This window comes from Syngnathus floridae, chromosome 2 (assembly GCF_059516105.1).
Source record: "Syngnathus floridae isolate MCC-2025c chromosome 2, RoL_Sflo_1.0, whole genome shotgun sequence".
NCBI classification, from domain to species: domain Eukaryota; kingdom Metazoa; phylum Chordata; class Actinopteri; order Syngnathiformes; family Syngnathidae; genus Syngnathus; species Syngnathus floridae.
Window position 1 is genome coordinate 21,733,453 of NC_142414.1, and position 26,531 is coordinate 21,759,983.

The following is a 26,531-nucleotide window of genomic DNA, read 5'->3' on the forward strand; positions in this document are numbered from 1 at the left end:
GGTCAATGAAGTGTATTACATAATATACTTCAATCACCTCAATGCTTTTATGACACAAAAATACTTTTTTTTCTACTCATGCTAATTTAAGACTATAAATTTTGCTCTTTATTTCTTAAACATGACATTTTCTGTTGCTCTTACAGAAAATTGTGTATTCGTTCACAAGCTGAACCAAAATATTTTGAGATTTTTTTTCTCCTATAGTTTACACAGTGTGATAAACTCAGTTAACGTCCATGCACACGCAAACATTTGCTTACACATGTACATAATATACAATGTTACTTGTCTGCAGGCTTATCTTTCTGTGTCTATTACCTTGAGGAACTATTTGGAGTCTAAACACACCAGGAGCATGCATGAGTCATAAAACGCTGGGACGGACGGACAGATGGACGGATGGATAGGTAGATAGATAGCCTACTGTCCAGTGACAGCTGGGATAGGCTCCAGCACGCCCGCGACCCTTGTGAAGATAAGCGGTTCCGAAAATGGATGGATGCCCAAAGTCGAAGTATACAAATGACCAACATGTCTTGATGAAAACTACTTCAACTTCTTTTTAGTTATTGTGTCTGAGTTTGTTGTTGTAAATGGATTGAACATTGAGGTTGTTGTCTGTCTACAGAAAACTGATAGGAACATTATAAGTTTTGCCATCTCTCTGCAATGCAGTGTCACAAATAGTTTTTCCAATACTGTTTTTCAACTTATTTAGCCATTAACACAATAATGGAGTTAAATACCTCTGACTAACATCGGTATCATCTTTTTACAAGCAGAATGTCACACACAGCTTTTGCAATGGATATATATATTGTGCAAGTGGTCGTAGTGTTTGTGACGGGCTGGAGTGTGATGTCACTATCATCAAAAACTATTCCGTGGGTTGCCCATCTTTTTGTTTATGGCTGATTCATCTTAATAGGGTTAAAATGGTGTGTGCAGAGGAACCGGTGTGGTGGCCATTTGACGTGTGGTTTCAGAAAGGGTAAAGTGAGAGTGCTCAGCTGTCTGAATAGCTCACAGTGAAAGGAGAGCATATTGGGACACTACCAAGCAATGCTGTCGCAAATTCGCCTAGCAACACAAGTTACCCTAGCGTACATTTGGAACATCTTTATTTCATTTTTTTTGTATTGCTCCATTTGCAAGAGTGCAAAATTCAATATTGTAAAGTTCAAATAAATAAACATCCACCACATACAAGCAAAGCACAAACTTAAAAAAAATGCTACAGTCACATTCACATTGAACAACATGGATTCATTGAGCTTTCTTCCTATTTACAATATATTTTGATCTACATGCCATATGTGGTCCTTGGTTCTTCCCTGATGGATTGGATCTAATAGCATCTCCATTATTTGAGGGCAGGTTGATTCTACTGGGTCCTCTCTGGCAAACAGTGGAAAGTGAAAAATGAGGTAGAAACTGAAAACCTTAAATTCCATCCGGATGATATAAGTTCAATGCTGGAAATAAAAAAATTCTACACAGAAATGTACGGGTTATATTTCAATACTTATTCTTGTTTAGTACCAATAAGTAATAGAAGTAGGGTTGATTCTACTATGACAGAAAATACGGGGAGAGTAGAATGACTACCATATAGCAGTTGCATTGTACTTGAGTGCTGCAATTACTTTTTGCATGAATTATGAAGACGTCCTTCATGTGCCCTTGTGGTATTTGAATCACATCATACAAGTTAAACTGGAGAAACTCTTGGACACTAGACATGGGCCTCATAAAAAATTTAATTACTTGAATGTACGAGTTTGCTTTAACTCAAAGAGCCACAGGTGAGTAGACCTAAACTAGTTTGCAGTCTTTAGAAGTTTGATTTCAATTACGGAAAAGTGCGTTTCATCAAATCAATGACAACTCCTCTGAGTAGCATTCTGTGCAATGTGACACGAACAAACAGGGCAATACCTATGGGAAAAAACCGATAGTATTGCTAACTTTAGTTATTGTCTATTAAAGGAAGTAATCAAGTGCCCATCTCTAATGGAAACAAATGGAATTCTGCATAACAACTATCTAAGATACACTCCAAACGCAACCACACTACCCCTCTCGCACATCATGAAGTCCACTGACAGTATATATTTCACATATAAATAAATAAATTAAAACACTTTTAAATAGGCATCTCATATATTTCTTTCTCAATAGCTTACAGTTAAACATATTAATATTTAAATAGGCATCTCTTTTTTCCTTCTCTGAACATCTTACGGTCAAACATATTAATATTTACACATCTTTATAAATACTTCCTCACTTCATCACGTTTCCAACTCATTTAGCCACGAGGGCTTGGCTGGTACTATGTTGCGTCCATGCTGTCTCACAGCGTGAGTTGGTGGGCGATGGGGAATACCGTTGCGTGTTACTGCCACCTAGAGTGACATTAGCAGCACTACCTCATTTAGCCTCTTTGTTTGGGAGTCGATGCAAGCACGCAGCTTGTTCTCACCAGCCAATGAGCTACTTTCTAATTTCATTCGGTCTCTCCTGTGAGACTGCACATACATTTTGGGGTGGGGGCAATTAAAGTGAGGTTTGAGCAAAGCCTGGTCATCCTTCATGACTACGACTATATGTCGGTACTCTTGAGGAGAGAGAACTTTGATATGAATAGGGCAGCCTAGCTGCACAGAGGTGCAAAATATTCAATTTTTGATGGCCAATCTGTACCAAAAGTGCCAATATTAACGACCAGGAGCCTAATTCACACCCTCACTCCTCATCTTCATACTACTCCTCAAAACGAACAGTTACGTCTCTTCCCAGAGCCGGTCTGGGGCGTAGCAGTGGAGGCTGAGGTCAGCCAAGAGATGACCCCGTGTCAAAGGCTAGTGGAGGACACAGACAGGGTGGGCGAGGATGGCGGCGGGAAGTTGAGCAGCTCCAGCACAGCCACGCCCACACTGCTGCGGCGCGTGAACATACAGGAGGCCGCCACCCACTTGTTGCTGCGCGGGTTGTACTTCTCGATAGAGTTGAGACTGGAGCTGCCGTCGTTGCCTCCCACGGCGTATAGCCATCCATCCATGGCCACTAAGTCGTGAGTGCTCCTGTGATGATCAAACAAAATGAACCAAAAGGTAAACCCAGATGATTTGCAGGCGATCTGAAGTCTTCAGATAGTGAAAATCCAAGATCAACCGATGTCCCGAAATGTTTGTCTGTATTAATAGTTTAAACTATGAATATACCACAGACTGTGATCCCAAAACACTTTAAGATCATTTCAAACCCAACTTACTCAAATTACGCTTATAAAATTACTCCTCCCTGACACACAAAGCTTGTCTTTCAGTCAAGATGTATCACTTCAATACATTTCCTTGACACAAATGATTATTCTTAAACATTACTAATACAAATGCTCTTCTAATACAGAGTTGATATGGCTGCTGGTCATTTTCATGTTAAGCAGAGTTGTTGGGAGGGTTGTCGTCATAATTTGAAGTTAATAAACGAACTTGTAATTGTTTACTTAGTTCGTTCTTTTAATATCAAGTAATCAGTGTAGTAACTTAGTCACTTTTTCAAGATAACTGGCAACACTGATGTTGGGGTAGACAAAGGAAAACACACCCTGCGAATGTCACACAAAACCTGAAAAAACCCTGCCTTTTAGGCATGGTGATGTTTTTTTTTTTTTTCTTGACACTGGTACATGTTTGGGGCAAGAGACAGATTAGAGGTCAGCACAGGGTGACATTGCTTAAACTGTAAATTGAGCCTCCCAGCAACTGGATAATAAAAGCACCGCACACCATGGTTTATTCATGGCGCTGCACTTGCTGCCACCACATTCTGACTCACACAAAAGCAAGTGGGTGTCTGAGCGTGTGCGTATGTTGCGTGTCTAAGGCATTTGAGCTGACACATTCATGAATCCAAGATGGCTACTGTACCTTAAAACCCCGCTGCTGATCTGCAACTGTGGGGATCAGCCCCCATAGATCAAGTGCGGAACAATCCCTTAGGTTCGGAGCTTTAAGTGAAAATCGTCAAATAAAATGTCCAAACGATGTCGTCATTATATCATAGCTATAAAATTATATATTTGAATAGTCACATAAAACTATCATTATTGCTGTAAAATGTGAAGGTAAAGTTATAATTTAGGAAGAAAAGAGGTAATTTTACAATTCTTCCTAAACTTGCCACACGTAATATTATGAGGAAAAATACTTGACTATGTAGTAAAACAGACAAACCTGCGGATGTTCATGGCAGACACTCCCTCCCACGTGTTGGTCTTGGGGTTGAACCTTTCCACGGAGTTGAGGCAGCTGGTTCCGTCATTGCCTCCTGCTACATACAACATCCCGTCCAGGACGGCCACGCCGGCGCTGCTGCGCCGACTCAGCATATTGGCAATGGGTGTCCACGTGTTGCTCTTTTCATCCAATCCAACAATTAAGAAACGACAATTACTAAATATTTATCTCATAAAGCAACACTTTACCGTGGTCATGGCAAAAAGCTTCAAATGTACCTGGGGATCGTACTTCTCTACTGTTGCAAGATGTGAGGAACTGTCGTAACCACCCACAGCATATAAATTTCCATCTGGAGGGGGAAACAAAGGGAAAAACAATCAAAACACAGACTTAAGCAGTTGAGCAGCAACCCATCTTGAGGTCATTCTCAGAAACACGAGTTGCTACCTAGTGTTGCGACTCGAACATATCGCCTGCGTGTGCTCATTGCAGCAATTGAGGTCCATGTGCCGGTCAGAGGGTCAAAACGCTCTGCACTGTAAAAAAAGCAAAGACATTAATGAATACCATATCTCAAGAACAAATGCTCTGTACCACTGTGCATACCTGTTGAGACAGGAAGCTCCATCATAACCCCCAGCCGCATACAACAGTCCGTGTAAGACGGCCACACCTAAACAGCTCCGTCGCGTTCCCATGGAAACCTCAGGTTGCCAGGAGTTACTGATGGGGTCATATGATTCCACAGTTGCCAGGTCCGAGGTCCCATCATACCTGAATGACATGAGCAAGTAGACACGAGTCCCTTTTCGTATTGTAGCGCGAGGGTTTCCAAACTTTTATAATCAAAAGATGCAGGGGCCACTTTGGCATTCTTCACCTTGAATTTATTCAACAAACTCATACCACCTACCCCATCATGCAATTACAGTATAAATTGTTTTTGTGTATATTGCAGTTATTTTAGAAAATGTCCATCTTACTTACATATTTACTTATTTTTCAGGATTTATGGGTGGCTAGAGCCTATTAAACTAAATGATCCATTGATATGAATGCCAAAGTAAATTACTGATTGTCTTTATGTGCCCTGCTACCACAACGCTCACCCAAAGTCAGTTGATGAATGGATGTTTGAGTGATAAGAGGAGTGGCACCAGCAAAGATTATTGTCGTCACTGACCCGCCAACAGCATACAGTCTGTTCCCAATAGCTGCCACGCCCACCCGGGCCCGCCGAGTGGACATGGACGCCACCATGTGCCAGCGGTCTGTCCTGGTATCGTATGCTTCGCAGTCTCCGTGAATGGCGAATAGGCTGCCTCCACCTGGGAAAAAAGCGCACACACATACCCACAACATTCAAACTGGACCATTTTGGCCATTTTAAATTCACTTAACTGTCCCCAGTTTGTCACTGACCAACAGCGAAGAGCACGGGACTGGCGCCCTCGCAGCGGCGAGGTCGCGTCCTGCTGTTGCTGAGGACGCCTCTCTGCTCGGGCATCAGGTGATACTTGAGCGCTTCGATCAGCAGATCCTTGCACTCAGAGTGGTGGCGCACCAGTAGCTCCGTGTCCACATTGCTCATCAGGAAGTCTCGCCTCAGCAGTGGCAGCCGCACGCACTTCATCAACTGACATTGTTTGGAGGAGTTGAGTTTTAAGAGTGTCGTCGTCAATCATCTCAGGTGAGACAAAATGAGGCCTACCCATGGAACATGTGGCCGGCGCCCATCTATGTCATGTTTCACCCAGCTCAGCACAGCTCGATACACTTCCTCTTCAGATGGTACGTTCAGGTTGTCACTGGAAATCAGATCCAGAACCTGCGAGGACAGTGCCAAATGTAAGGAAACATGAGATCAAACATAGCTTTATAAGTCACCCTATCCCAGACATAGTATATTGTAGTGTGATTGTTATTTCCACAATATTAAAGATAAACAATTTTCCAGTTTTTTTTTTTTTTTTAATTAACTATAGTAACTATATGCAGTATACTGTATATATGGTCCTCTTTAGTCTATGTCCTGCTCTTCTGCAGAATGAGCCCAAAAATATATTTTGGGTGACAATAAACCCTTCCTGTCTGCTCTCCTGCTAGCTTTGTTTTCTAGCTTCATCCCAATGATGCCTTTCGCTCCTCAACATACATAAATGCCACAATATCAATCCTGGCACCGAGAATATAACATACAGCGTTCACTTGCATATTAATTCTAAGGCTTGCTAAGCCATACTAAAATCCAAGGCACATCTGCGGTACACAGAGTGCTGCAGTCTGAGTGGCTGGCTGGCACCGTTCCCACAATGAGATGAGGCTGAGTGGGTTTGTTGGGCCGGCCCAGAGCGGACAGCTGCTGTCTGCTCGGATGAGGGCAGCAGCCTACAGCGAACACTTATTCACTGTATTAGCCGGGCCTGGAGGAAGGCAAACTTAATGGGATATTTTACAATAATACCTTTTATCCTTGCTGGTTTCATGAGTCATACAGTGGTTGCTACAGTGTGTCAGCGGTTCCACAGAAACAACTTCAAGGTCACTTTTTTTATACTGCAAAAAGACCACCCATTGCCATTCTTCTATTGCTATGCATCCGCTTTAACATCCCGGCAGACCCTGATAAAATTAGAATCAAACATCGCACCCACAAGTTAAGTGTACTGGCTACACCATGGGATCTTAATTCTGATGAATGGCAGTTATGTGTGTTTGGAAAAACTACTATATTTTTAAAAATGTTCAATTTTGGGATCAATCTTATGTTTTACAGGAAAAAAAAAAGGCTTATATTTAACATTTGTATTTTGTGAAAGAAACGGTATAATGAGAAAATCTGGCCACTCCAAGCGACACTCTACAGATCCCATACATCCATCTCAAGTTGCTGCCATTTGTGATAAACACACAGAATGGATAAAGAAGAGAACACATATCTGTTCTTAATCCACCATGCTGCAGTTTAAACTCAATAATTTTCATGAACTTGAGTGACACTTCCACTGCTCTTTAAATGTCATGGGGGCTGGACTGAGAGAAATTGTCACTTCTTACAGAGAAATCCAGTTACAAAAAAAAAATTACATAAAATCACACCTTCTTTGGCTTTACATTCTATCGGAACAGTCGCTTTTTCCCTTTTGTGTGCCTGATGTTGACAGTGGGACCTCCATTTCAGATGGACATGACATTATTAAAACCTTGAAAATCTTTAGAATACACCCAAAACAATGTAAACTCAGCTAATTACCAAACGATTTATAGCATTTATAGGAAGAAGATGCCAGTATAATATCTGTCATTACATTTCTGTATGACTCATGTCATTGTTATTAGCTTTCTTTGTTGACCCACTGGGAGAAAATGCATAGTCAGTGAGGTGAACTTAATAGAAGGCTTAAGTGACCACCACACTTTAGTTGATACTGTCCAATTGGTGAGAGTATTTTAGAAATGGGAACAGCAAAAATCTATTCTTTGCATTTTTCATGTATAAATTAAGGCGACATTAAAGGGTTCTCATACTGAAACATTGATGCCTTAGCAATGCAATCATTCTGTCGGCTAAACAGGAAATGTAGACTGGAACTTTAAAAGCTGGAAACCATCCTGCAGAGAGCAGTGGCTGATTAAGCAATAGCTCGGCTGACTTGACGTGCCAGATAAAATAGTCTACGGCAACTCGGCGGGAGTATAAAACTAATAGGGACTGTGATGGATGAACTGAGCTGATAGATGACAGCCAATGCTCATTTGGATGCGTTACTGCACACGCACACACCTGTTTCAACGGCAGCAGCATGAACTCCTCTGTCTTGGACACCTCCACAAAGTGCTGCAGGACGTACTTGTGCGCTGACTTGAGAAGGTCGCTGCAGGAGTGCGTGTCAGCAAAGCCTCGGATACCCAGACAGTTGGAGGGGTCCAGCTGGCTGAGGAGGAACTTGCAGCAGGCGTCTCGCACCCCATTGAGTTGCAGCAGGCTAGCTGCCGGAAGCAATGTCTAGGAAAGTATTGCGGGTGGAAGTACCCCGGTTACATTCAATGCAGAGGGATGATGGATGATCTAATTTGTAGCTTACCTGAACGTTACCCTCCCCGACCACGATCTCAGCTGTGTAGGTGTACTGAATGAGCTGCTCCAATGCCTGGGGATCGATGTCATGTAGCGTCACATGGGTCTGACGACTCTCTGACATCTCATCTACATAAGAGTACACAATATGAGTAGTTAACAACCATCCATTTTCGATACCATTTATTCTGGTTAGGTCACAGGAAAGCTGGAGCCAGCTGGCTTGGGATGGTGAGGCTTAGATGATAGGACTCAAGTGTGTGTTGTGAAGTTCATTTGTAGCAATCTTTAGAATACTGTGAAATATACTACAACAAATCTAACCCAATGAGAAAAGTTTGTTATCACTGTTGTATATTTTTTTCACTAGACGCATTTCACCACACAAACAACTCACACACGTAGAGGCGGGGGCCTAATTCAGAATCGTAGGATGACTGAAAAAGGTGACTTGGGTCAATTTGGAGGTGCTCACCTCATTTGAGGACCACTCTTTCAAATTAGTAATTTAATCAAAAAGTATTTGTTATCATTTTTGATTTTTTTTTTTTTTTTTACCATTATGTCACCTTTTGCAGAAAGCTAAAACAAAAACTAACCAAATAAGTAAACTAGAACTAAAATTGAAAAGTCATTTTCATTGACAAATAAACTTTTAAAAAGTGCTTTTAAAAACACATTTTAAATTCATAAAACATGTTACGGTAAAACCAATAAATAATTATAGGAAAAATGTGCTTCATTTTTGTCTTTCTCGATTAATTTAAAAAATGGGCAGGGACAGCTCCAGGATTTTTTTGTTTTATCTTCAAGGGCTAAAGGGAAGAATAGACCAATGAATTGGGGAGCTGAAACCAATTATTTATAACAAATGAATATATTTTGATATATCAAAAAAAAATGTTGGAGGGGCTTCGCTGGAGTTACGCCGACGGGGTTACAGCCCACGCTACCTCTGGCATAGCACCATTCGTACAGCTTTTGAGGCTCATTTTAAAAGCATTTGTTACCAAAATACTGTATAGCCATACAGAAAAAGGAAGGTTGAACGGTTTAGGGATTGTAGTTTATTTTTAATTGCTATTTTGCACGTGATTGATATTGGACTTCATTATATAAAAAACTAAAACTAACACTACAACATAAAAATACTAATAAAACAAACTAAAACAAATAATGATCATACAATTGAAAACTAATAAAAACAAAGAACCACAAACATAAAAAATAAATGAGGTCAATAAATGAACAAAAGTCAAAACAATAAAAATGACAAAAAATCCATAACTATGATAATCCTGGCTGCCATCCAAACGTTTCAAACAACAGCTGCACTAGCATAATAAGGAAAAAAGCTAAATAGACTAAAAAAATGGGCTCATTAGCTTGGTGGCTGGAAGTCTGGAGGTGGTTTACAAGCACAATGGTCTGGCATGGAGAGGAAATGTGAGACACACAGCGACACTGACTACCTGTGCCCCAGACAGGAAGAGGTAGGGAAACAATGATGCTGGAAAAGCACAAGGTGCAGTACACTCATGTTGTTTTTGACATTAAACTCCAGATCTTAAAATATCCCAAGGCACACTGAAAAGTGTGTTACAATGGCCTGAAGGGGATTGAAAGCACAAAGAAAAATAGGTGTAGGCTGCTTTTGGGAGATGACGTGCGCTGTGCTGAACTTACTGGTAAACATGGCGTGGAAGTAAGGGCTGCAAGACGCCAGCACAACTTTGTGCGCCTTGATCTCTTTGTTGGAGACGTGGAGCACTATATCACACAGCAGCCCACGCTGACGCATCCTGTTCATCGACACGAAGGAGTCGTGGTAATGGCGCTTGGAGTTGTGCGAGATGCTGTGGCCATCGCGGTTCAGCAGCTGCATGCCTCCTTCCATCATGGTGCCGGGTGTGGTGGTCGCCGGCTCGTGCCTGTGCCGCACTCTGGGCAACTGAAAGATTGATTGTCATTACCTATAAAACTACAGTATAAAATATTCTTTGTCATCAGTCCTGCGCCTGAAAGAACTTAGTTCATCGGCAGGTGTTATGACAGGTGTCCAGAGCAATCACCCCTCTTTTTGTTACTGCTCTATTTCTCATGGTGACAGCTACGACAGGACGCCTGTCAGCACAACAGAGATCCAAGAAACTGGATTATTTATTGCAGGCTGGCTGGGCACTTGGCGTCTACACTGATTAAAACCCAAAGCAACAAAATCTTAAGTCTATAATGCGGTATACAGTATGTACATGATTACTTCACTTATAACTTGACAAGAGAACACACATGAATTAACTAACTAACAACTTGAGATAATTAAACTAACACCACGCATCATTCGGTACATCGGGAAAGCTATGATTTCTTTGCAAAGTGAATAATTTGATTGACACAATCAGATTCACCATTATTATGATTATCTTGATTATTATTGTGGTTGATGGCAACATGCGCATCATATTGAGGCAGCTTCTAATATTTCGAACCCTCCAATGTGTTTGTGTTCAAAGTCCAGAGCGCATATTATTCTTGTGTAAAAAGTAGATTTGGTTTCTTCTGTTTTCCCCCAAATATGACACTGTGTGCTATCATACCACAGTTGTCTGGCGTTTAGGTTTACCTTGTTAAATTTCATAAGCATGATAACGCCGCGCATCACACACTAATCACGCTCTACTGTTGGGCACAATCTCGTTTATTTATTCTTATTTAGTTTGTCTCCGAAGCTTTAGCTGACATCCGCAAAGCTGTCAGCTTTGCTCCGAGAGCATGCCCTAAAGCTGACCATGCTGCTGTGCTACAACACATCTATAATTCTATGACTGTACAATTTTTACAACCTAATCCCTTATTATACATAGAGAACATATGCAGCAACAGAGATAAAAATATTCTCTTTACCGGTAGCTTTGTTGCGGTTATATTTGCAATTCGTGTCTCTCCCGAAGTGATGTAAGATGTGCCTGCAGCTGTCGCAGTCAAGATGGTTTGGAAATCGGCTCCAGCGAAGCTATTTGTCCATATTCGTCTCAAGCATATGACACATTTAAGGAAAAAAAAGGCAGGTTTGTGTCTTGTATACGACTGACGTCAGTGCGTGCACACACAAAAATGTATGGACGCTGACACGGGACTGTTAAGGTAGAACAGAGACAGTTCCCGTTTCGCGTGAATACGGCTCACGGAGGCGAACTAAAATTTGCGTGGAAGATTTGAATAATATTACGGCCAACATAAGATATTTTTGCATCAAATACATATCTAGTCAAACAATCCACGGTGTATGTTAAACTTGATTTCCGAGGCCTGAATAGAAGCAATAGGTAAATACGACCTTAAGAAGTCCGCCTCTGACTGACGTCTCTGAGTCCGGAAGTAAATTAAAATGATACGACTGCGCTTGCGCGATAAGTGGGGCTCATTTGAAGTGTCGTGATTGGTTGGTCAAGTCCCAATTTTGTTGAGATGACATTAACCAAAATATAGACATTGTACAAGCTGGTGTATGAGAAATTACTTGTAAACAAGGAATACAACCGCTCTGATGCATGTCTCGTGAATTAAATTTAAAGCTCGAATGCAGCGTCACAACACAATTCGAGAGATGTTTCGGTTGTCTTGCTCGCCGAATAATATATATTTTTAAATGAACATATTCACGACTAATACGTGCAGTTACTGCATATATTTGCGGTAATGACATGCATATTTCATAAGATAAACAAAATTCATTGAGCCAGCATCCGCGGGTGTTCGCGGAACACAAAACCAACACCACCCGGTGCATTGTGGGTAATCGAGCTTTGGCGTCACATGTTGAATCCAGCATGGCAGAGAAACGGTGTGTTCTCTTTCATAATCTTTTTTTTAGTTTGTCTTCTATATCTTTGACACTCTTCGCTCAATCGCAATAGCACCTGATTTTATGGTTTGGTAATGTTGGACAGCGAAAATGAATTAGTTTAAGGTGATTTGTGTGCGAAGTGTTCTGTAATGTGCTAGCTTGAGGGAGTCCTTGCTAGCTGTTGCTATCAACAAACCGTAGGGCATGCTACCTGCACTGCATATGAAATTTGCTGAAATCGTTTCTTTTCGATGTCGATACTTGAAACTATTTTTATTTGTCGTAGAAAACTAGAGGACCTCACTTTGGATGAGTTCTTGCGGACGGGCTTGGATTCAGATGATGAAGAGGAGACTGAAGATGAAACCCCCAAACAAAATGGACAGAAGATAGAGGACAAAAACAAAGATAACAATAAGTAATTATCATGTTTATTGTTTCAAATACCCAAATTCAAATCTTACAAGTTTAACAATGCGTATTTTCGTCTCTAGGGGTGAAGTGAAGCAGGGTAAAGCGTCTCAACACAAGGAACAGCTGTCCAGATTAAAAAATAAAGATCCAGAGTTTTACCAGTTTCTACAGGAAAATGACAAAACCCTCCTCAATTTTGATGACACTGATAGCTCAGAGGATGAGGACAAGGATGAGGACCAGTACCACAGATTGCCATCCACGCTGGAGGTGGGACCAACATCATTATATTACACATTTATTTGTAAACTATTCTCCATCAAATAAATCATCCTTAACATATAGGAGGCCAGTGATGAGGAGGCGCAAGAGGCTCAGCAAGGTTCTAATAAATCCAAGAAGACAGACAAAACCATTAAAGTAACTGAAAAAATGATCCGGGAATGGAAAGCTTCTGTAAAAAAGGAACCTACCCCTCGCCTCATCAGAACGATCACCCAAGCCTTCAAGGCTGCTGTTGCTACGACTAAGGGTGAAGGAGCTATTCAGTGCAAATACACGGTGGATGACAGTTCAGGTAAGATCACTGAATCTTTCTGCTCTTGCTCATGTAATATTATTAACACTCTAATTCTAGTTTCTAGAACTAATCTATCTTGTGATTTGTATCCCCTCTAACTTCATGGAAAACGATTCTCAATGAAAGTATTCTTAGGCAGATTACGCAAGACATGGTAGTCACAATACCAAAATTTGAGTACCATACCATACTATACTGCATAGAGTACCTCATTTCTGGTACCGAACCGGGACCTCCCCAAAAATCTAAACATCAGAAATTGCAAAATTCAAACTGTCATTATAACTTGTTCAAAATATTAGGATCTACTTTACAAGAAAATAACATTTTGAACATAAAAACTTATTAACATGAGCACATATTAATATTGTGAAAGACTGTTGAACACAAAAATAATGCCTGGGTTATGTGTTTATATAAACGCACTGAATACATGTATGTACATGTATGCAGTTTCTGTGTCAGCTTTTACATTGCATGCCATATTCTTGACCTGTGCTTTGACGTCATCCATTGTTAATATTGACAAAACATTTTCACTGTTACTGTCAAGCAAATATTTTAATTTAATTGCCAACGAGCCAGGAGCTAATGTTGCTTTGAGTGTCTGTCCATGCATTTGTTGTCTGTTCCCAACAAGTCGAATGCCCTGTCAAATTCTACAATTTGGGGACAAAATAATTCACAGCTTCGCTTTTAACGGTGAATGTGGTGCTGACAACAAAAGAGGACAGCTCAAACCAATGGGAAAAAAATATATGAATCCAACACCAACTACAATGTTCCACCAGATGGCGCCAAAGTTTAACTTTACTATTGGAAATAAAACTAGCCATTATCCTAATGAAATATACGAATATAGTCCATTTCACAACAACTGTAGCTGTAACAAACCACTTTATATATAAAATAATAGTACAATCAGAAAACGTCCAAAAAAAAAAACCTGAATATGTGAGTTTGTGAATGCTGAACAGTCTATTTGTGGGAGTTCACTGTTAGCATCCGTTCACTGCCTTTGATATGCTTTTATTGGTGTAACAGTAACAACAACACGTTCCCCATCTCTCTCTGCAGTGTTTAACTCGCTGGTCCTCTTCTGCATCCGAGACATTCATGGCGCCTTTCAGCAGATGCTTAACTTAAAGGCTGATCCAGACACAAAACAGTATGCCAGATGTCTCATATCAGTCAAATCCTACCAGTGTCTGTGTACATAAGTGTCAATAGAAATAAATCCTTAACTTTCACTTCTGTTGCTTTTGTTATTAGGCTGGTGCTGCCACAAACTAGTAGAAAATGGCAGAAGAATCAATTAGACATCAAGATGTATCTCAACGGCGTCATTCAGGTTTGTTTGCCGCCATAATTGTGTCATGTCGTTCACAGAGAATCAACTTCTTTTGTGGCATTTATTCAAAAGTTTCTAACTTTACTAAAGCACTTGTGTGTTGTTTTCATTGATGCTCTCCTTCCACAGTTGTTATCCTGTCTAACTGAGGCCACAGTCACCAGCGCTGTCCTGCGACACATCAATCAACTCGTACCTTATTTTCTTTGTCTTTCCAAACAGTGTCGGTATCTGGTTAAGGTAGGTTCGATGCGAGATGGAAGTCACATCGCAATAGTTTGTTCATCTCCAAAAGGAAATGACCAATGTGTCACCACCACCATCATTGCCTCGTCGTTGTCATGTCATAATTGCAATGTTTTTGTTCATTTGTGTCACATCTGTCGTATTCAGCAATTGATAAAGCAATGGAGCACCGGAGAGGAGACAAGTCGGGTCCTTGCCTTTTTGACCCTCAACAAAATCTGCAGACACAAGCAAGAACGTTATCTTATCGACATTCTGAAGGTGAGTAACAAAACAGATATGATGAGTCATTATTTCAACAAGGATTCTTCTTAAAAAAAAATTATGTAACTTTGTCTCTCCCCAGCAAATGTACATTTCATATGTGCAAAACTGCAAATTCACATCTCCCAATGTGCTGCCCATGATCAACTTTATGCAACGCACGCTAACAGAGATGTACGCCCTGGACACGCAGGCAACTTACCAGCATGCCTTTATCTACATCCGACAACTCGCCATTCACCTTAGGAATGCCATGACCATGAAGAAAAAGGTTGGTGATCATGTGAAAGGGGTCATGGGAAAGTATCCTACCAGACCAAAGGAATATTTGAAATGTTTTCCGAAAAAGAAAGGGGTTCCTAGTTAAGCAGTACCTTTTGTTTTAGGCCACTCTGAGGTCACATTGGCTCCATCAAAACATTAGATCATTTTCCTGCTCTTGGTTGTGTTGTCCTAAATGTTTTTACCAATGGCAATTCAGCCCTTCTGTAACCACAAAAAATATAATTTAGAGAAAAGATTTGATTAAGGATAATTAATCTGAAGTTTTGATTTGAAATTAAAGACTCATTCAATGTTAAAGGGGATTGTGTTTGAGTGATTATGTGGTATGTATATATGTATGTATGTATGTATGTATGTATGTATGTATGTATGTATGTATGTATGTATGTATGTATGTATGTATGTATGTATGTATATAAATAAAGATGGAGGCTGACGTGTTTAAATATTTAACTTTTTATCATTTGTGGTCCACCATATGCTACCATCAAAGAGTTATAACAATTCCGTAGGTCCTTCGATTTAAGTCTGTGGAACCTCCTCATTGTGTGATTCTCACTCTTTGATGCATGTTTAAAAGATGCTCCTTACAATAGTGGCATGGCATCAACTCCCAAGTGGTACCGTCAAGAGATGAGTCCTCTGAAAGTCTGTGTTCCTTAGGAAACCTACCAGTCAGTCTACAACTGGCAGTACATACACTGTCTCTCCCTGTGGTGTCGTGTCCTCAGCACCCTGCACCCCAGTGATGTCCTCCAACCTCTCATCTATCCACTTTGCCAAGTCATCACTGGTACCATCAAGTAAGTACCTTTAGTTTATCGCACTTATTTCATCCAATGTTCCCCTTTGGATTTTTTTGCCCTGCTGTAAGTTTTACCAACAGCAGGTGGCAACATTGATCACTGTCGCGTCCCATCAACAGGTTGGTGCCCACATCAAGATATTATCCTGTGAGGATGCATTGTTGCCGAGCCCTCACGCAGCTATCAAGCAGCACCAATACATTTGTTCCGGTTCTCCCTTTCCTCCTTGAGGTGAGACTCCTTTCTACTGTCGTGCCTCATTTGTCTCCTTCAAACGTGTGTGTGGCCAAAGTTGCCTGCACAATATTTTATAGTGTATTGAATTTAAGTATTATTTTTGACACCTCAAAATAAGGTCCAAGTATGTCATATTTTTGACTGTCGCAGATAAATGTATACAAGAGTAAGGCCCTTTTGGTGAAGGTGAATTTTAGTGTTTTGTACAAAACTGGTCTGCTCTAAAACGCCCTCCAATGCTTCGCAGGTGTTCACCAACACACACACACATGCACACACTTTTTGAGTCACATATCGTTACTGTAAATTGAGACAGTGTCGAGGTTGATTTGCCAGAATGTTTTGTTGACTGTATGTAAAGTTTCCATCCTGAAGAGGAGTGTGTTTGCTTAAGCTATGTTGCCTTACAAATAGAACGTCACCAACTGACAACGTCGTCACAGGGCCTGTGCCTTGTTTGAGAGAAGGACGGATTTTTTGGGCTCCCAGCAACGACTAGCTTCCCCCTATAGGAGTGGTCTTTGTGTGGTTTTGTGCTTTGGCTTTGTAGCAGTTTGACAGAAGCGATAAAGTCATGGTTGTAGTTCACACACTGGTCTGAACATGCTGTGCAAACCACATCCTGTCTGCCTATGCCCTACTCCCCCCCTCATCTTTCATGCACAGGCCATGCCCCATTTAACTAATTCACCCACCTCCATCCCCAACATTAAAACCATTTGTGATGCACTTTTTTTTTTTCCTTTGCTGTTTCTCTTGTTAAAGGTAAACTGAAGTGCACTGCTACTGATTTAATTAGCGCAACAGTGGCGTAAGCCCCCCTCCCACACCCACACACCCATATCCATCTCTGCTGTGTCTGTGCATTCTTGCTTCTCCACAGGGGGGTGTACAAGTTGGGGCTTTCGCATTACCAGTGTGTGCGTGCTGGCCTGTGTGTGTCTGCACGTGCGTGCCTGCATCAGGGTTGGTCCATGCTGTCCCACTTCCCCCTGGTTCCCCCGTCAGACCGCCACCACATCCTCTGTTTATAGAGACAGCAGCGGCCAGCGACGCCGCTCTGCTTCGCACATACTGAGCGCATTAACGACCACACAGGCGCACAGAACCACACAATGATAAGCGGGTGTCAGAAATAGCTTCAAACACGTACACAGCAGTTTTTCACTTGTGCGCCATGAGCCAAAAGCTAAAGCATGTGGACGAATAGTCAACACGCTGCCTGGAATGTTCTTTCACATCCTAAGAAATGTGGCGCATAACCGTTGCATAAAGTGACAAACTGAATGTTAGGCTGCACTTCACTATGTTATATATTGTCGGTCGTTAACACATTACAACGAATGACTATTTCATGGTCTACTATTTGTTTTTTAACTTTATTCCATACCACTTACCCTTGTTAGGGTCGCGGGTGTGCTGAAAGTTATCCCAGTTGACTTCTGGCTGGGTACACCCTGGCCTGGTCCGATCGCCAGTCAATCGTAGAACGCATAGAGACAAATCACACTTGCATTCGCACTAAAGGACAATTTTGTCTTCAGGTAACCCAAGATGGATGTTTTTTTTTTTATATGTGAGGGGAGCTCTTGTACGTGCACAAAACTTACTTAAAGTCCACATAGGAAAGTCGGCGCCCAGATTTGCATCCTGTACATCAGAATTGCGACGTTCTGGTAACTACACTGTACTGCCTCATTTTAATAAATCAAAGGGGAATTAAATTTAGGATCATAATAAAATCCAACCTGATACAAAATTCAATGCAGATTTATGCTCAACATATGACATATCTTCTGTTGTTAAAGTGGTTTCTTTTTTGTATGATACAATTTTAATCTGTTAAAAATAATTACCTTATTTTTATAATCGTAACAGTTTATCGTCTTAATTATAACGCGAGTCTACCACTTTTAGTTTTGCAGAGTATTTTAAAATCTGTGGAATTGTACAGTGCAGTATTTCAAATTTGGAAACAGTGGTATTCCCAGCAGTAAACTTTTACAGATGTCCGCTCTATGACACAGTGCAAAGAACAGAACAAACAACACAAGAAGATGAGGCTAGAACTAGCTAGTTTTCTTGTCTTAGTTTTGTTTCTGGAAATGAGAAAGCAACTAGTCACATTTGGTCTACTTTTTAACGTAGTAGCATTTGAAGAGCTTAATAAATTGGTAGAGATCTGAAATTCCACAGTGGCATTCTTGCGCACAATGGCATCGATGCTGCTGGTTCACAATTCATGTTAATGCTTTCCTTCACAGATCTTTCAGCAAGTGGACTTCAATAAGAAACCAGCTCGGATGAGTAAGAAGCCCATCAACTTTGCAGTCATCCTTAAGCTTAACAAAGTCAACCTGATGGAGAAAGCATACAAGGTATCAAAGTGTCCTTGAAGGTCACATGCAATAACAGCGTATCGTATTTAGGCTAGTTGGGTTGCATAGAACATATTGTAAAAAGATTTTTTAAAAAATTGGGATTGACTTGTCTTATAAAAAAAAAAAAATAGTGTAACTGATGGATTTCAAATACAATAATCACATATGCACTGTACAGTATAAGATAGATTGTCACATTGGTGTAAATTGAAAGATGACCACGGTTGGACCTGTGCATCTGATCTTTGTTGCACTGAGGAAGAACAGCTGAGCTGATGAGTGATTCAGGCCTTGGCTAATGCTTTCATGTCACACATCTGAAACTATGTGGCAAGTGCGTGTGTGCTTGCGCACATAAGGGGATTGAGCACTTAAACCCTTCCAGACCTCTAAAACTGTCCCTAAATCACCACACTCAATGTTGTGGCCAAGAGGATTGCAGCACGGTCCTCTGGGATTATTCCCGCACGGCTTGTAATGGCCCTTTTTTCACACCCGGCTGTCACCTGGCACACAAAGACTATTGTCGTTTACAAATGTAGATTGCATTTTTTGTAAATTGGATTGTTTAAAAAAATAAAATAAAATAAATATTTAGCTTGTCATGATGTCACGCTTGACTCTGTATGTGATTTTTTTTTTTTATCCTGTTGTAGGACGGACTGATCGACCAACTTTATGATCTGATGTTGGAATATTTCCACACTCAGGCCAGTTCCATAGGCTTCCCAGAGCTCACTCTGCCCACTGTCCTTCAGGTAACAGACTAATTGTTCCTATCATCACCAAGTGTCCATGTCCTCTGCAGTGACGTTACACTCTCTTCAAGTAAATATGTTGATCAACATGTTCAGAAATGTATATTTTTTCTTTCCAATCAATGGTTACTAATTTGTTCACTTCAGGAGGACGTCTTTGATTGTTTACTTAGGTTTTTCTGTGCCGCTGTTTTGTGTCGACCACACTAACACAAAATGGGCAGGCACTTTTCGACCTCCTGTGTGTCAGGGTATTTCGCACGGTGGGAGGCGGGTGTTAAGTTTAACACGCACACGTAGAAACTGTTCAGAGAGTAACTACACTAATTGTGCGTTAACCCGCTCGTCTGTGGGGAATGGGATTCATGAAAAAAAAAAGATCAGTCTTAATGGATACACCTTGATAGTATTTCCATTGCGAGTGGACACATGTTTTTTTTTTTTTATGTGAACTAATAAACATGCTCTGGTAATGCCTATAATTTAAAATGTTCCCAAATTGATCCTCCAAACTGTGTCCAAGTGCTGTTTTTCTCACCACCGCTCAACACGAACCTGCTTCCTCTTCCAGCTGAAAGCGTTCCTGAAAGAATGCAAAGTGGCCAATTACTGCAAGTCGGTGCGCCAGCTGCTTGAGAAGGTGCAAGAGAACAGCAACTACATCACAGCAAAACGACAAAACGCCAACTTCGGAGTGGCCGATGCGAGCGCTGTGGTGAGTTGAGAAAACCATAGGGCTACTGGGTTCTTCTTGTTATTTGAAGTAACTCTTGTCTCACTCAATTTGGCCTCAGCGTGCAGATGCTTCACGTCAGTCCTCTCAAGCAGCAGTCCCCAACCTTTTTTGAGACACGAACCGGTTACGTGTCAGACATATTTTCACAGACCGGCCCTTAAAGTCCGGGGGGTAAATATGACGAAATAAAACGATACTACTGGCATAAAAACAAATAGAAACCACATTAATTAAGTGTCATGTATGGCCTGGGGTTTTTAGCTCTTTGTCCCTTGTGGACTGCCATAGATTTTTATTAGGTTTTTTTTTTGTAGATGCTGCATTTATTTATATATTTTTTTTCTGTGGGACTCGGTACCAAATGACCCACTGACTGGTACCGCTTCGCGACCCAGTGGTTGGGGACCTCTGCTCTCAAGGATACAAGTTTATGCAATCTGTGTGAGCGAAATGAGCCTACTCGTTTTGGATGATATCTATCTGATGCATGATACATAATGGGATTAAGGGTCACATTATTCCTTTATCATCGCTCAGTTAAACAGCAATCGCATGCCAGGTTTGTAGCACACTATGTATTTCAAATTCCACCCGTACAACAGTATTTTTGTATGTCACAAATCATCAGCGGGCCCTAAGTGGTCATGAAAAGCTCGTAGACGAGGCAATAAGATGTGCAAACACTTCAGTGTGCTAAATGAGTAGACAGCTTGGCTCCTGCAGCGGTTTCAACGCCGCCGCCACTGCTGTCTCAGTGGATACTGTCACCATGGTGGTCTCTTCCTGGCAGAAGAGCAGCAGTGGAGGTGTCCCTGCAGGCAGAGGAAAGGGGACGTCACCCTGCTGCTGCTGCTGCGCAAAAGGCCACGGCCCCCTTCTGGCCAGCAGTTCCCTCTGCTACCATGCCCCTTTTGCAAGGCTCAGAGCCAACACAATTAAGAATTTAAGGCTGATGTCTCCATTCCGTTTTTTTTTAATTTGTTACCAACAAGGCTAAATACACAACTTGTTTTGTAGACAGCCACTAAAAACACCATTAATTTAGTTTAAAATACTTAACTACTGTAATGCTCCTACAGGATTACTAATGTTCACTGCATTACTTCTTATCATCGATCAAACGCAAAGGATCTGCGTGTTTGAGTTGCCGCTCTTTTTGTTTTTCATGAAAGTACAGTCGAAACAAGAGAAGTTTGGAGTCCGAGTGAATAAGCAGACTCAATTTCTTAGCAGAATGGACTTCAGTGGTGTCCATGTACTTTTGTCTGACATAAGCGATAGTTGGAGATGATCACCAGCAGCCATCTGGATGACTAAGCAGGAGTGCTGTTTGTTTGTTTGTTTGTTTGTTTGTTTGTTTGTTTGTGTAGTTAATGTAGAGCATCTCTTGATCCTTTCTCTCCTTAGGTGGCATGGGAGAATGAGATTAAGAAAGAGGGAACTCCTCTAAGCAAATACTACATCCACTGGAAGAAGTTAAGAGAAAAGGAAATTCTCTTGGAGATCTCAGGCAAAGAAAGGGTGACTATCCATCATAGTACATTTTTTCTTCAGCTTTCTCATAAATCTATCAAAGCTTTTACTTTGACTGGTAGCATTGCCCAGTGTTGATCATACAAAGAAGGAAACACATTTTTTATTCATATAGTAAAATGTAAATCAATAAAGACTAACACTGTTTTTCGTTATGTGAAGATGGAAGATCTGAATTTGCCGGAGATTAAACGTAAGAAGATTCAAGAGAGGAAAGCAGAGGACAGGAAGGAGTTTAAGGGTTTGTTTGAAAGCGACTCTGAGGATGAGGATGACGACGACACAGGGCTCAAAATCAAAGGTAAGGGGGTACATTTACAAATACAGCGACACCTTGAAAATTAAGATGTCAGTTTCACGCCTGAGCCCACATGCGCTGAGCTGAGCTTTAATTGATTATCAAAATAATCAACTATTTTAGGAATTGAATAATTATTTAAAGCCATTGTTTAACTTAAAATTTTCCAAAGCATCTGATTTCAGCCTCGCAACACTAAATCTTCTCTGAGGTCTGATTATCTTTTGTGCTTAATCAAAATAAGACTTTTGCAAACATCTGCTTTGATTTAGGAAACTAAAAAACGAACCAGTAACAAAATCAATTTCAGAAAGCTTATCGAGTAAATCATTCCCTTTTGTGTGATATTGCTGAATTGTCATTTTTTAATCCATAAACAACAGATGAAAAAAATGTTTTTTTATAATACACTTAAATGCAATATAACAATTTAGCCAATCAATGCAATAATCTATGAAATTGAGCATTCTAAAAATATTTGCTATTGACAATGCTAAATTATGATAAACTTATAAATCAATGGGTCGGTCATTGTCCCAGAACAGATTGTGTTCAACCTTCGAGGTTCTACAGTATGGTGAGGCAGTAAGAGATGTATTACCCGTGTTGGCCTCTGGAGGGCGGTGTTTTGCTACATTTTAATTCGTAGAGAAAAAGCAAGAAGTTTGAAAAGATGATGCCGGCTGAAGTCGAGTTTTTGCCGTGGAGTCCTTTTTTGTTATGATCCTTTGTTTTACTTCAGTGTTATGCAAATGAATCAACCTGTAAATGTTCACTTTAGATTAGAGTAGGGCCAAAAAACTTGTTTTTGTTTCATTAGCTCCCTTTGTTCATTTGTACCTTGTTCTTTTGGTGTGGTTGTCCACAGACTATACATCAGAACACATCAACAAAATGCAAAGGGGGGGTGTTGTTCTTCTCTGGGGTCACAGAGGAAAAGAGGAGTAGGCAGCAGGGTTTTTTTTTTTCCCTTTAATGCATCTGGACTTGATTGTTGGGAGAGTCCCCGCAAACGCACGTGCAGACATCCCCCTCCGTACCTCCCACCCTCCTTTTGGTTGCTCTTTCCTCCGCCCAGTACAAACACAAACTGACCTCCGTCGACAGGAAGTACGGGCTCGGCTCCCTGCGGGAGTTCCTAATTCGAACCAGACCAGTGGAACAGCCAGAGGTGGCGGCTTCCTCTCTTGCTTTCATTGGCGCGCACACGCACAGATGACGGCACACGAATACAAACTTCGTTGTCCAGTTTTGAGTCTTCAGAAGCCTCTTTGTTGAGGCGCGGAGCCTTGGAACTTGCAGGAGTGGCTGATGATGTGTGTAGAATGTGGGGTAGATGTCCACCAGGTCATTTCGGGCAAACCTTAAAAGTAGTAACAGTAGAAATGTGAGGAAATCAGAGTGAGTAGGACTAAGCCATTGAACTTAGACGTTGAGAGAAGTGCCTGATGATCTTTTTTATTTTATTATTTTTATTATCTGTTTGTGCCTGCATTTAAGTTGTGCATACGTGTGTGTGCGTGTAGCAGACAGGAGGAAGCCGCTCTGTAGTGTGTGCGTGCGTCTACTCCCTCAGCCTCTCATCACACCTCAACTTCAAAGCCTGTGAAAACCCCGTTGTCCCTTTGGCTATTCCGCACGCACACACACAGAACCTCCATCATAAGTGTTGCTATGAAACCTGCCTGCAATCTCCATTTGCTATATTTAGGCCGTGAGCCGAAGACGTCTGAAATTGCCAGTAGTAAACTGTCACGGGTGTTTGTGCGGTGCAGGCGGCGGCAGGCGACGGCGGTAATCGACTTTGGGTTCCATCTGTTGGAGGAGGGGGAAGCACGCGCACACACACACAGCATGCACGCTTTGCAGCTGCCTCTGATGCTTGGCCCACATTGAGGTGTCTCCAAAGAACGTCAGCCATGTAGCAACGCAAACTTGGAGAAAGTCTACAGAGAAGGGAAAATGTGGTTTTATCTGCTTGTAATGTTCTCTGTCTTTCTCTATTTTGTCTAGATAAAAAGGGCAGCCATGGGTCAGATGATGATGATGACGCCGAAGATCTTAAAGGACAGTCTGATAAGAGCGATGGAGACTCAGGTGGGTGTAAAATGATGTGCACAGTTTACATATGTATTGATTTATTCGGATGCTTTTACCCTATTCTTTAAAATTTTACATAATCCAAGTGTAAGCTTGAGCATTGTGTGGTGGAAATTTACTCAACTCACTTCACAACAAACAGCAGTTTGGTAAATAGTTCTTATTTCTTTCAAAAAGAGGCTTCAAGCTATGTACCGCCGCTCCCAGTTGAAGTTTACTGTCAAATTAGACATAAAATGAGGAGAATTGCCTTAGAATGCTCCTGCTAGCTTAGTGCTGACACACAATGGAAAACCCCATTGATGCGCTCACGCTGAGCTTTGAATTTTATGTTGCTATGCTCCTTTATGCACCTATATTTGAACACAACGGAAGAGCAAGACGGAAACAGACAATAGCACAATACACGAGCGTCACATGATTAAACCCAGTAAGCAGGTGAGCCGTGATGGTCCTTACCTGAACGCTGGCTGTCATCTTCAGCCTTGGCAAAATGTATTTTTCTGCTTTGTTCATATTCCACAAATGCGATATTAACATACCATGTTTAGACCAAGACGGTCGTATAAGTTTTATGGTGAGCAATTCTGGACTTCCCCATTATAAAGCACCAAAACGCAATGATTATTGCCTCGGAGAGTAGGCGTCGGCCGTCTGTTCCCGTGTTGCCGTCTCCAAGCTCTGTTAGCTTTGCAGTAATGGTCCTTTTCTAGTTTAAAGCAATCCCAAAGCTTGAGCGTCTTTTTAATTTTTGAGTATTCATCCATGAAAGTCGGACAGACATTGTGTGAGCCACAACTGACACGTGCGCACCCCGCAATCATACATCACACATATTGAGGCATGAGTGTTTCCATTCAAAATTCCTCTGCGTCAATCCTTTCAATAATATGCTGTATGAGTCATTCTATGGGTGCAACAGTTCGCCATACCTACAGTTCGTTTCAAGTTTTGTTTAAGTGACTGTAAATATGTTTTTAGAACTCTTTTATTAACTTTTTATAACAAGGTATAAGTGTTCATACTCATGAACTCTTTTATTATTATAACATTTTTTGTATAAAAAGGTACAATACTGTAAATATGTTTTTAGAACTTTTTTATAACAAGATACAAGTGTACGTACTGCAATTGTGTGGGCATTCCCTGCCTTCTGTTGACGTTCGGGCAACTTTCGTGCCATAATTCCTCAATTTAGAACTTTTATTTTAAATTTTTGATATTTTTTGGAGTGGAAAAAAGCCGCGATAAACGAACTGCGATATAGCTAGGGATTATTGTATGAACTATTATGTCATTTCTTGTAAAAAATCATTGTATTTTCCCCACAGATTTATAAATGAATCCTCAATCCAGTCAATAGTTCAGCAAGACAAAACTAGGCTGACTATTTATGTGTTGTCATATCTAAACGTTAAAGTCCAATTCTGTACTATATTCTAGATGACGAAGAGGAGGATGGAGGAGATGAGGAAGTGTCAAAGGCCGCTCAACCGCTGTCGACCTCTGCTCTCATGAAGCTGGCCGAAGGAGATGAGGATTTGGTGGAGGACCTGACACTGTCTGATGACGATGACTGAGTGTCTCATTCCGAAAACCGTTACGTTTTAACGTGCAATAGATGTCTTTTGCGTTTGGAAGTTGGATTGACTTCTCTATACAGTACAAACATTGTAACGTCTTTTTAAAGAGCATATAAACATGCATAAACAATCCTATGTGTCCACGTTTGCCTTTTTTTAAAAGTGTAACCCGTTTTTGAAACCCCAACGTTGCGTTACTTCAAACCCTTAACTGAGATCCAGACTTGGTCTTGGAACCCAAACATTTGATGGTCCACTTGCCTTTTTTAAGTATGCAAATCTGCAGTGGTAGTACGCTTGCATGTCCGTGTTGCACACCTCCCTCAGGCCAGCGCGTAGGGAGGGAGAAAGAGGGGGGGTCATGCTGGGCAGGAGGCAGGCGTCGAGGCCCGAGGCAGCGGAGGCGTGCCGGCCTGGCGGGGTGACGTCTGATGCCGTGCCAAGAAGCCGGGCCCAGGTGGGAGAGCGGCAACACAGGCTGCTGTGTTTCTGTGCCAAGTTCTTGCTGGGACCGCTGTCTTCCTGCCTGTCTGCTCACCGCATGGCTTTCCTCGTCCAAACACCAAGCCTGGAAAAAAGGTTTGTCCTCAGTGTTATATGAACACAAACATGTCATGCTTAGCTGTTGTGATTATGAAATAAGTAATGCTGTGAAGAGTTTGTCTTCATTTGCAAACACCTTTGAAGCTCTAAGAAATAAAATCACCTTTTTTTTTTTTTATAAATATAGTGACCTTTTTTTTTAACATTACATTTTGTTAAAGATTTTTTTACCCCTCTAAAT

The 26,531-nt window shown here is 41.2% G+C and overlaps 2 protein-coding genes across 2 annotated transcripts; one reads left to right on the forward strand and one right to left on the reverse strand.

Annotated features, from left to right (window-relative positions):
* Positions 1 to 1,107: 1,107 nt before the first annotated feature.
* On the reverse strand, positions 1,108 to 11,713 carry klhl17 (kelch-like family member 17). The gene is made up of 12 exons (XM_088366710.1): positions 11,233 to 11,713; positions 10,015 to 10,279; positions 8,336 to 8,457; positions 8,035 to 8,256; positions 5,962 to 6,078; positions 5,673 to 5,886; positions 5,434 to 5,578; positions 4,857 to 5,024; positions 4,698 to 4,786; positions 4,526 to 4,599; positions 4,245 to 4,426; positions 1,108 to 3,089 (listed from the first exon to the last, which is right to left on the reverse strand). Exons 2-12 carry the CDS (start codon positions 10,226 to 10,228, stop codon positions 2,861 to 2,863), a joined length of 1,776 nt encoding a protein of 591 aa, XP_088222836.1. The 5' UTR covers positions 10,229 to 10,279; positions 11,233 to 11,713; the 3' UTR covers positions 1,108 to 2,860.
* A 235-nt stretch (positions 11,714 to 11,948) lies between these two features.
* Positions 11,949 to 25,877, forward strand: noc2l (NOC2-like nucleolar associated transcriptional repressor). The gene is made up of 18 exons (XM_088366697.1): positions 11,949 to 12,172; positions 12,462 to 12,593; positions 12,670 to 12,859; positions 12,935 to 13,166; positions 14,247 to 14,337; positions 14,442 to 14,520; positions 14,650 to 14,760; positions 14,914 to 15,027; positions 15,113 to 15,301; positions 15,979 to 16,118; positions 16,241 to 16,352; positions 18,623 to 18,736; positions 19,396 to 19,497; positions 20,069 to 20,212; positions 21,641 to 21,754; positions 21,929 to 22,067; positions 24,078 to 24,161; positions 25,608 to 25,877. The coding sequence occupies exons 1-18, from the start codon at positions 12,159 to 12,161 to the stop codon at positions 25,742 to 25,744; spliced, it is 2,238 nt and encodes a 745-aa protein (XP_088222823.1). The 5' UTR covers positions 11,949 to 12,158; the 3' UTR covers positions 25,745 to 25,877.
* The last annotated feature ends 654 nt before the right edge of the window (positions 25,878 to 26,531 follow it).